The sequence below is a fragment of the Erigeron canadensis genome, chromosome 6 (genome assembly GCF_010389155.1).
Source record: "Erigeron canadensis isolate Cc75 chromosome 6, C_canadensis_v1, whole genome shotgun sequence".
NCBI classification, from domain to species: Eukaryota; Viridiplantae; Streptophyta; class Magnoliopsida; order Asterales; family Asteraceae; genus Erigeron; species Erigeron canadensis.
In genome coordinates this window covers 39,944,595-39,956,692 of record NC_057766.1, presented here as the reverse complement: position 1 = coordinate 39,956,692, position 12,098 = coordinate 39,944,595, and the positions used below count along the sequence as shown (strand labels likewise).

Below are 12,098 nucleotides of genomic sequence, written 5' to 3'. Positions count from 1 at the left end.
TTGTTTGTGGCTCGAACCCTATAAGTGATGACATCCAAGCGGGTAGTATACTAGAGTTTGAAATCCGATAACACGCCTGGAAACCAAGGGTGCGATAACACGGCCCGCACACGTCCGAAGAGGTAAATGCCCGCAACCATAGAATGGTCTCCAAGCCAACATCGTCTCCCACAGAACCCCCAAAGAGGACTCCACGTGGCCACTTGATCTAAAACTAAGTGGTTAATATCCTTTTTATATGCTTAGTGTTTTTCTGATAAATTATAAAATTCTGACTAACTAAATGAATTGATAAATGATAAAGTATACGATAATACGTATTGTATGGGTACATTTTTCGTCTTAAAAAAACACAAGAGATAGTTTTATTAGATAAAAGGGATACTCATAATGTCTTTACATATAAAAAGTTAAAAGTTTCATCTACGATATAGATAAAATAAGTTTGTTGTTATAGATTTAGTTATAGGTTTAATTTAGTTTTGTTAATAATATGGTTATCTTTAAAACGATAGAGATATCATTTAAAAATATATATGTAATGCTTCTCACGTGTTTTATTTTCCCAATGGTTCTTAAATAAACATCACCCCTTTCATACTAAAGGAGAGTTCCAAAGTGACATCACTTGTGTGTGTTGTCAAGCAAATAAGCTTTCCATATTGGAACTATGATATCAAATGGTGTGTATTTTATGATGTATTTGGTGTGCGGAAGAAACTTTATTTATAAGGTGTAAATTGTTTCTGTTGTGAGTGTGTTGTGTTAGCAGGGGTTTGGGCGGGAGAGATGTTTTTGAAACTTTGAATAGAAAAATAATTATATAGAAAAGAGGGAGAGAGAAAAGAAGGAATTCCTAAATCTTTTCTCATACAACTTTTACAATCAAGATTCAAAATTATTTGAATTAGATCTTTCTCTCTTCTTTTTCTTGAATCAGATTTGTAATATACTCTATTATTGGTGTTTCACAATGGAGCTCTTGAGGTTTTTATCAAATCATATAGCAAGGATATAAGAGTGCAGGTTCACATATCAAAAGGTTAGTAAAAGTGTAGTTGTTTTTCTTTTACAAATTGTTATCGAATTAGATTTGTAATATACTCTGTCTTTTTTTTAAAACTGCCATTTCATGTATATTTACATATAGCTTGATTAATTGCATCACCAATTAACTTGGATTTATATGTATTATAAATGCAGACCAAACTATATTAATACGTTGATATCCCCCCCCCCCCGGAATTTTATGGTAAACTGCCATTTCATTCTTAGGGTTGGAACTAATTTTGATCATTATGTTTCTGATTTCCAGATTCGAGATACCAAGGCTATATTCGATCTCCCTTAATATGATGGTTTATCCACTGTATGTTCGGCTATGTAACCTTTTAAGTGAGGTTTGTTGCTGCAAATATGTTGTCGCATAAATTTTTATGTACCAATTTTGGTTAATATGTTACATTGTATGTTGTATATAGTAACCACCAATGCAAAAAAGGTTTGAGGTTGTGGCATTTGGAATCTTATTGTATACCTGTTTTATGACTGCAGGAAGTAAGGAGGAAACATTTTTGGACTCGCAAGCATGTCTAGACTCGGGAAGTAACAGAAGTACTCTCTAAGGTATCATAAAGTAAATGCACTAAAACTACATTATACAATATATAGTAGTCATGGTGTCTGGCCTTTGGTAGAGTAATTCATGAGGCCCGAGTCTAGGGTCATAGAAACTCGAAATAGTTAAATGTCTCCCAAAGGGAGACTGGTATGGGTAGACAAAGGTTGTCATTTTTGTTTCTCCTTTATACATATGAAAATCAAAATCAGGGAATGTACATGCACATATATATATATATATATATATATCCCTATTCTACTAAAGAAGGATTCTTTGTTGTCAAGCTATTACCCTAATCTGGATAAGACTCATGATTATACATGTTTTGCAGATGATTAATATAAGCAATCCAAGGTATGTAAGCTTACTCTATTTTGTTTTTAAAAGAATGAGGTAAGGTTTTTTCAATGCAATCTCCTTTTCACTTTTAGCGGATGAAATTCAATTTTGTAGTAGCTGTGAATAACTTTGCATTGTATTCAATGCAATCTCTGACTTGAGCCTTTTAAGCTGTTTTAATTGAGTAACTATCAATATAAACTCTTTTGCACTAAATTTTCTTCTATATCATTGTCACCGGCTCAACTACGGGGATGGTAAATATTATCATTTGTACTAAAAGTGGCAAGATGGTCGGGTTGAGTAGTCTGCTGACATACAAGGGAAAGAAAGAACCAATATGTGTGTGTGTGGGGGGGGGGGGGGGGGGGTGTTGGAGGTTTTATATGTTTTGTTGTTTGAAAACCTTTTAATGTGTATAATCGAGTGTTCAAAGTCATAAGGATGAATCTCGAGTATTTTTCAGTGAAAAAGGTTCAGGAACCTAATGACCCCAGAAGGAGGTATACCCACTACCCTACATTCAAAAATGAGCAGGTATCCAGTTTTTAATGTTGTATTTTGGACCGAGTATGCTGTGAAAAGGTGGTACAGAGCACCTAAATTCCATATCAATTATCAAGTCTCTTGAAACTTCAGTGTTTCACTTCCTTGGTTGTTTCCATAGATTTTTATTCTATTTGTGAAACTTAACTTATAGCAAAACCTTATTTGTTTTGAATTCCATAGTACTAATATAAGTAGTCATCATTGTTATAGTTGGGGTTAATATTGTTTGTGATTTGTTGGGTCAACATCGTTATAGGTGGAGCCACCAGTGCCTCAACAGCTACCGGTGGTGGAGGTAAAACTGTGGGAAGGTGGTTGAAGGACGGAAAAGAGAAGAAAAGAGGAAACGAGAGTTCATAATGCACAGTTACATGCAACTGTATCGGTTGCTGGTGTTGCTGCTGCAGTTGCTGCAATTGCAGCCGCCACTGCTGCCTCAGCAGGAAATAGAAAGGACGAAGAAATGATGAAAACCCGACTTGGTAGTAGCATCTGCCGCTACTTTAGTTGCAGCACAATGTGTTGGGTGCGGAGCGTGACCATCTGGCATCGGTTGTTAGCTCTGCGGTTAATGTCAAGTCACCTGGTGATATCATGACTTTAATGGCTGCTGCTGCCACTGGTAATTTAAGATTAATGTTGGTTTTAAGTGGAAGCGAAAGCTTTGACTCATCTACTTACATCAATGTCGGCTCATTTTGTCGTAATGTGTAAAACCAAATAAAATTAGATAAATGGAAACGGTTATGGGTCAAATGGGTTGATTATGTTCCAAAATGTTTTTTTTTATGGTTCATTAACCAACTTGATAAAAAGCATGGCAGTATATAACACACTAAATATTGAAAGATTGGGAAAGGTATCAAGCCAATATAGCTTCTACTTATTATTACCCAATTTGACATGTTCACTATTTGTATCATAACTTTTGTATAGCTCTACGTGGTGCGGCAACACTAAAAGCAAGGACTGTAAAAGAAACACGTAATATCCCCTTTGTACCTCGAGCAGAAAAAGGAAGTTAGCATATCAATGGCACTGGCAGTAGCTCAAATGGGAGTTTTAGTGATGAGTTTCTACCCGAAGAAAATTTTCTTGGTATATGTAGCCGAGAATTACTTGCAAGAGGTTGTGTACTTCTCAAACGCACACGTAAAGGTTCGTTCATTAATTGAACTGTCACAACCTTTTTGGATTGTTGTACTCGATGTTTCAAGTGTTGATGAAGTTTCTAAATTATTGCAGGTGATCTTCACTGGAAAATAGTTTTTGTTTATATCAACAAAATGGATCAGGTGAGTCTTTTAAATGTTTTTGATATGCTAATCAAATCCTATCATTAGCTTTACTTAACTTTGAGCTCTTAAGTTGTATTTATAAAGTATTGAACATATGGGCGTACGTCTTTCAAATAGAATAACATTAGCTGAAAACGGGATTCTTAAAGTTGGTCAAATATGAGTCTAAAAACAATGGTTGGAGTTTCAACATAATTTTCAACTTGATTATTGCACTTTAAAGAGTCAGAATAGATAATTTGCTAAGGCTATGGAGTTGTTAGAATAATACTTCAAATGACACACATATGTTACAATCATACTCCATGTGACATTCACATGGAATTGTTAGTCATGTTTTATAAAAAGTTCTTTTTCGCACAATTAGAATGAGGGAGAAATTTTTAATTTTGTGTAAAAGGTATGTATGGGGGTGGAATATTGTGTAAATGGCAAGTGATGTCTTGGTCTTCCTTGCAGAGATTATATATGGTGTAAGCTCGATTTACAGGCAGATTATTAGTCCTTCATTTCGAGCACAAATAAAACTCAGACAGTGGTTCAATGACGTTCTTTTCAAAAGTCGGTTCATCGTCTCAACAAACTTCACCTTTTCATTATATTAGTGGTTATGGAGCATCTTTCAAGCAGCAACAGCTGCCCGAATCATAATGGTACCGATGGAATAAAGGTTTACAAAACTGAAGCATTGAACTTAATTATGAGCTTTGCTAATTAGTGTGAATGTATTGAACTTTAGATATCTTAAGTAATTCTTCTTTCTGGAAGTGGTTTTTGTAATATGAAGATTTATTTCATATTGATGATCATGATCTCACAAAGATTATTATTTTATAAATTTAATAACATATACATAATATAACTAGACAAATTGTGTATACATTACAATTTTGCTATACTTATCTTTTCATATGATAGAGGTTATTTAATTAACGATTTCAAATTTACCCGCATTTTTCGCGATAAAAATGTAGTTTCGTATATATCTATCTACCTATTTTATGCAATGAAACTCTTTTTCATTGTAGGTTACCCAAAATTTTGCCACGTTGACCCAAATGGTTGGTCCCTATTTGACCAATCACCTCCATGCTTTCCATCCTTTTTATATTAAAAGGAAACCAACTCCAATCTCTTCATTTGCTATTCATATCTTCAATTTTCTGAACATCATTTTCCTCTCTCATAACATCCCTTTCTTTACTTCTATTTATTTTAGTTAATGTGTAAATTCTATATATTTGTATCAGGCTTGATCACTAAATTGTTCATTTCCTTGCTATGACCTTTTCAGGTAGGAGCTATTATTTTGGATATGAGCATTGGTGATGGTGTTTTAAGAGAATAGATAAAAGATTATATATGGTAAAGCCTTAAGATATCTCCTTTTTCATCTCTCTTTGTCTGTGTCTATAATATGTATGTGTGTGTCGATGTTTATGAGTCTGTGCGTAGTCGAAAATATAAACAGGGCGAATAAGGAGAAAGAAAGAGAGCAATGAGTGCTTCCGGCTGCTACTGTGACAGTCAAAGGTGAAAGAAAGGGGGAGTTTAATATACTTGTTCTTGTCGTATTACTGGTGGAATCAGGAAAAAAAAAAGGAAGAGGAGAAAGGTGATGTTCTTTGTAACTTTGTTCTTGGTTTGCAAAATGAAAGAAAGAGACGTTTGTCCTTCTGTTGGGATTAGTTATTAATTTATTATTTTGTGTTTTTTACTTCTCGATCATGAGGTCAAAGGAGGGACAGGTTGGAGGTAAAGGCAAATATATGAAACACATGTGCTTCTTCTTGTTACTTAATCAGTTGACTGGCTGGCGAGATAGATTGAGTTTACACAGAAAGGTTTTGAATGGTCTCTTGCTTGGCTGGTCGAAGGGGACAGTAAGAGAAAAGGACTTTTGTGTTTTCTCATGACCAAATTAAAAGAGGGTTGTAGGAGGTAGATTGTATGGATTAATTCAAGAAATTAATGTAAGGATACCAGTTGCTCTAAGAAAATTATCTTATGTTTATGATATACGAGTATATAATTAGAAAAAACATTGAATTTCTAGAAATGGTGAATTGGTGATTGGGATGCTTTTGTCAGTATCATTTGTCAAACCCATATACTCCGTCTCATTTATATTTATAAATCATATTACTTGAAAGTATATATGTTTTTAATAAGCATAGATAATGTAATGCCAGGTTAGAAACATTTGATTTATAAGCCGTAATTTTATAAACTTTGTAATCATACATTATACACTTGATGTATAGATAATGAATATTTTTTCATTTTATAAATAATATAAGTTTTCATTATATATATCCAGTATCCTATATGTGTGAAGAAGGTATGGCTTGAAGGTTGATTTATGACGAGGTATAGAATAATTTTTGGATGAACTTTGCTTCATGTTAGTTTTTTTCTTTTGAAAACCAGTTTGCGAAAGGAATAGAAAAGAGTGACATCCATGTTTAAAGATTGGTTTACAATGTTGAATTGAAGGGTAGAGTATAGAGATGGTTGAAAGGAGTTGGTGATATGATGACATTGAGTATGGCATGAATAGGGGTGTAAACGAGCCGAGCCGAGCCCGAGCTTCGTAGTGTTCGAGCTCGACTCGTTCAAATTTGAGGTGCTCGAACTCGAGCTCGAGCTCGTGTCGAACCTTACTATTTAAACTCGAGTTCGACTCGTGATGTATTAAAAAAGCTCGGGCTCGACTCGAGCTCGGCTCGTATGTCAAAATAAACTATATGGTTCAATATTTTACTCGAGCTTAGCTTGAATTCGAGCTCGTTAAGTGGTTAAATCTAAGCTTGATGATCAAAAGCTCGTGAAAAAAGCTCGTTAATCATATATTCAACAAGAAAAGGCAAAAATAGGTGCTGCTAAAAATCTTTGAACTGATAACTCCATGAGTAAAAATTAAACATCAAATACAAACTTGCTAAAAGCATATCAACAAAAAATCATAGTCTCAATTGCTGGACAATGTCAACAAGCAAATCTTTAAGACAAATACATGAAGACATTATACTAGTACATTCTTTCAATTTCCATGTAGACAATTATCTCTCACTTGCAATGCACCAGTACATCAGTTCAGATAAGTATCCTGCATTCCATATTTGCATACATGTACATTTATATTACAACACATATTTAGGTGTGTATAAAATTATAATGCAATTATAACTACCAATGGAAAACATACATTTAGTTTGCTTGTTGCATAGTAGGTAGTAAGACCTCAATGGGCATGTCCTCTTTCTACATAAAAGAAAAAAAAATAGTTAGAAGAAACAGAAAATTAAATCACAGATTTTTCAAGTTCTCAAAGCATACCTTCGTTTTACTTTTTAATCCGTAATGTTGCCTAATCCAATCGCCTCCACAAATAAGCATCTCTACTGTTTCAGGAGCCAAATTAGACCGATAAGGGTCAATAACTCTGCCTCCGGCACTAAATATTGCCTCAGATGCAACTGTAGAAACTGGTACAGCAAGAACATCGGTAGCCATCTTCGACAAAACAGGATACTTAAACTTGTGAACGTTCCACCAATCCAATGCACTAAATGTCTCCATTCCTCCTTGCACTTTGTATATACCTTCATCGTAGTACATCTTAAGCTCAGACTCACGTGGTTTTTCCATGTCCACATTTTTAACAAACTGCATATACGCATCCCATCCCGATCCATGTGAGGTGTTTTCATTGGACTTTGTAGTTGTGCCCCCTCCAGAAAATTCACTTCCTCGTGTTGCAGCTTCCCTAACTAATGCATCATGTGCCTCCAAATACTCTTTATACATACGATCAAGGGCGTCCTCCACTGACTTAATGTTGTTGGCAGCTTCGACTGGTGTATATAATATTGGATAGGCTTGTCCAATCAACCATTTTTTGAACTTAGGATCGAGGACAGAAGCTATTGCCATAAGCAGATGACACTCACCCCAATACTTGTCGAATTTTTCTTTCATTTTTTTCACCATTTTACGAATAAAATCATCTTCAGACTCTGAAGCTTCATCTAATGTTTCCTTGACTTTATACACCTCTATTAGGTACAAATTAGCAGTAGGATAATGACTTCCTGATATGATATTGGTGCACATCTGAGAATATAAAATAGTTATCAAAGTTTTATTATTAGAGAATGATATAGATGAATGTACAACAAGAGGTGCATACCTTAAAAACTTTCAGAATTTTACAAACTTTCTCTACGTTTTCCCAATCTTGATAGCTAGGCACATGCTTGAAGTGAGTCTCATCGAGAGCATATCTTAGAAAACAGCCAACAGTTAATTATGGTTCACCCTCATATAAAATAAAATATTTAAAAAACAATATATAATCAAAATAGAAACGTACTCTGGAATAACATCTTTAAACTTAAGAGCAAGGGACAACATTTCATACGTGGAGTTCCACCTAGTTGGACAATCGATCAATAATCTTCTATCCTTCACATTTTGTTTATCAGCAACTTTCGAAAATGACTGACGTCTTGCCTCTGAATGGTTGATATATTTTACAACTTCACGGACTTCTCCAATAACGGAAGCAATTTCCGAAAGCCCGTCTTTAACAACAAGATTAAGAATATGCGCACAACATCTAACGTGAAACAACTTACCATCACATACAAGTTTTCTTACTCTAGAGATATTGGTTTTCAATGTATCCACAACCTTGTCATTATATGCGACATTATCCACAGAGATTGAGAAGACCTTATCATCGATTTTCTACTCCTTTAAGCATTTGTAAATACCATCTGCAATGTCACGCCCAGTACGTGGAGGAGGGACATGAACAAAACTTAGCAAACGTTTGTGCAATCTGTGAAAACAAGCATAGATGAATAAAAGAGAAATCGGGGTCATGCCAATGATGATAACTATAAAATAGATGAGTATCATTAACATTAGAGTTAAATATATATATAAAATCAAACCTCCAATTATGGTCAATGAAGTGCCCCGTGATGGCCATATACTCAATTTTCTGATGAGATGATCTCCAACAATCAGTTGTCAAACTGATTGCCGAGGCAGCATCAATAAGGTCTTTCAACTGTTTCTTTTCATACTCATACACCTTGAAACAATCTGATCTAGTTGTTACCCTAGTTACCTTATCATACAAAGGATTAGCAGTCTGCATCATGAAAACAAACAATTCATCTTCCACAGTAGAAAACGGTTGCTCTGTACCCATTACCCAAAGAGCAACTGCTTCTCTCATCTTGTTATCATCATACTTTGCATTGGGTCTAATCAAGAGACGTGACTTGTTAGATCCTATGTTTACATCAGGTGCAACTCGTTGAAAGTTTAGCAACTGCTGGGTTCTTTGGTATTCTTTGTGTTTTAAGCAACACTTCAAGTGTCGCTTAAATGATGTTGTAGTACCGCTTTTAGAGACAACAAGCATTTTATGGCAGTGTTTACACTCAACTTTTTGGTCACCATTTCTAAGAGTCACTTTTTCAAATTCGGTCCAAACTGATGAGGTTTGTGAACGTTTACGCTTTAATGTCACTCGATCTTCATTGTCACCAGTTTCAACATTTTCCTCTTGTAAGTCTGCATGTTCACTAGTATTATCCGGTGCATTATCACTATGCGGTATCTCCTCGCTCTCAAGATTAATATATGCAGATTGAGATGAATGATTATTCGAGCCATTGACAGATTGTTGTTGCATTGGGTTTGATTTAGATTCCTACATTGGATTAATAATACTGTTATCAACCAGCTTTTGCATTATTACTTTGTTTATGGCAAGAGTTCGAAACAAAAAAGGAATCACATCAAGTGCCTACTGAACATAGTGACAATACATTTTTTATGTTTAATCGTAGTCTTTTTTTTATGATAGTGTAATATCCTATAAAATTAAAACACTATAATTTGATTATACGTAAAATATTTAGATAAATCTCATTAAATTATAAAGCAAAGGGAAAATATTATGTTAAGAAAAATATATATGTAGTTAGTTTGTGTCTAGCACTATGACCGAAATTTAAGAAAAAAAAAATTACACTAACAAAATTAATGTCACATGAAGAAGTAATAATAATACTCTTGCTCCCTTTCATGATATTAATAGAATAAATAAACTATAGTATAATAAAACTAAATCAAAAGCTAGTACTCATAACGATGCTTATAAGTGTATTATCAGGAGTAATCTTAATGAAGGGATAGTGGAAAATAAATGGCAATTACAACATGACTCTTGGTGGAACGAACTTAATGAAGGGATAGTGGAAAATAAATGGCAATTACAACATGACTCTTGGTGGAACGAATTGAGTGATAATACGGACGGTTATAGCAATACATGTTTAAATAGACTAAGCAACTAAAAGAAAACTCAATCTTATAATTAACATAATAAAAAGGAACTCTAAAAAACTAAACTAGTTTACTGCTTTCATCCGAAATTTTGTAACAAGATTATTTATAAGTGGGGCTATGAAGAAAGAGGGATCTTAATAAAATAATGATGGTCATTCCTTAATATATTTAAGTCTCAATTGGAAGTATTTTGGGACTTTTTTCTTCTCCATGTGTACGTGAGTAATTGTCAGAGAAAGAAAAGAAAGCAAATAGATAAAAGGGTTGGGTGTTGTAGGAGTCACAAGTATTATTCAATTTGCAGGCATCATTTCCTTTTGGTAAGTTTTGCTTTATAAGATTTTATACTATAAATATTATGATGTTTTTACACCATATAGTTATTTTACTGGTCTTCTAGTTACAAGCTATATTTTAGCTTTATTTAAAAAAAAATTGCTCATTTGTTGATATATAATCTGCTAGTATAATAGTATTCACTATATCATGTATATTTCAAATGTTGATTTAAATCCATTGGTTTTGTTTTAAGAGTTAATTATTGTCGTTTAAAAAGTCTTGCAAAATTTGTGTATATTTTTATTGATAAAATTGATTGTGGGTTGGGCATGAAAATTATCTTTCGTAATACACTATATTATGGGGAAATCTTTTAGCTCCATAATTATAGTTTTAGTTTTATGAAACAGATTAATAAAACAAGTACATAGATGTATTATTTTTGGATATAATTAACTAGTGGCATGAAACATATCAATTAACTAATCCTATTCGGTAACTCAAGATTTTATAATCAAATAAGTCCATGCAATATATAAAATAAATGTGTTAATGTCACATTTAACAATCTGTTCAAGTTTGATAAGTTTGATAAATAATTAGTATTTGGTGATGGCATTATGATGTGGAAAATATATATACGAACTTGGCTTATATATATTATTGTACAGAACGGTAAATTGGAATTCTTAAATTTTGTAATATACATCTGTAATAAAAAAAAAATTGTATATATAATGATAATATTTAAAATAAAGCATATATTAAACTCATAAAAATATCAAGGATATTACATACTCCCTATTTAAATATATTTTGTGCTTATACTTTCGTATTTGTTAGATTTGGATAGGTGATCATATTCCTTCGGTGATTCCCTCATTTTGGCAATATTTGTGATCGACGATAAGGTACGGATATTCTAGGTGGTATTAGGATCCCTCCGGTAAAATCTTTCTTCTCAAAACTTCATTTAAATTTTGTGAATTTGTATGGATTCGATATATCATTTGAAAAATTATTTGTTTGTTAACATTTGAATATAATTCTTTGATTTGAAAATTATAATATTTTTGATATATATTAAGTGTGTCAAAACCATCTCTTGAAACCCAATTTAATAATAGTCCCGAAAGAGTTGCGTTTGGGTGTTACATTTAATGCGGTGATTCGTACGAGTGTTCCCCAATTCGTACACTCATATATGCCCATTGATTAACGAAAATAATACTGTCGCATATTATGGAGTGATAGAGATGTGAATTTAAGTTTATATTTAAATGTCTTAAATTTTTTTTTTTATTTTCTATTTGTCCAAAAACTCATTTGTCTCTTAAAAACTTATTCGACATATCTATAAATATAAGTTGGTCAAAACGGTTTCTTAAGATATGCATATAAGAGTAACCTATCCATGGAGGTCCCATGGGCGCGTTATTGTGACACCAATGACGTGGCACCGTCCGTAGCGGTGTATTTGATTTGTTCTACGGCATCTCCTTTTGATAACCCGGTGTGGTTCGAGCTCATTATATTATATTTGATAGGAGGCGTATGGATCGGTCCTAGGTAATATTTGTTTGACGGTGGGCGCTTATCGTAGTGTCAGACGAGGCGTTTCGCACCATAAATGAATGATT

At 33.5% G+C, this 12,098-nt stretch overlaps 1 protein-coding gene, 1 long non-coding RNA gene and 1 pseudogene across 2 annotated transcripts; 2 read left to right on the top strand and 1 right to left on the bottom strand.

Moving 5' to 3' along the window:
• Positions 1 to 906: 906 nt before the first annotated feature.
• On the top strand, positions 907 to 1,795 carry LOC122602747. The gene is made up of 3 exons (XR_006324389.1): positions 907 to 1,042; positions 1,316 to 1,400; positions 1,555 to 1,795. It is a non-coding gene; the product is annotated as an uncharacterized LOC122602747 (long non-coding RNA).
• A 609-nt stretch (positions 1,796 to 2,404) lies between these two features.
• Positions 2,405 to 5,897, top strand: LOC122604882 (annotated as a pseudogene).
• A 1,219-nt stretch (positions 5,898 to 7,116) lies between these two features.
• LOC122604881 (zinc finger BED domain-containing protein RICESLEEPER 2-like) lies at positions 7,117 to 8,552 on the bottom strand. The gene is made up of 4 exons (XM_043777744.1): positions 8,545 to 8,552; positions 8,183 to 8,428; positions 8,000 to 8,093; positions 7,117 to 7,923 (listed from the first exon to the last, which is right to left on the bottom strand). The coding sequence occupies exons 1-4, from the start codon at positions 8,550 to 8,552 to the stop codon at positions 7,117 to 7,119; spliced, it is 1,155 nt and encodes a 384-aa protein (XP_043633679.1).
• Positions 8,553 to 12,098: the final 3,546 nt, after the last annotated feature.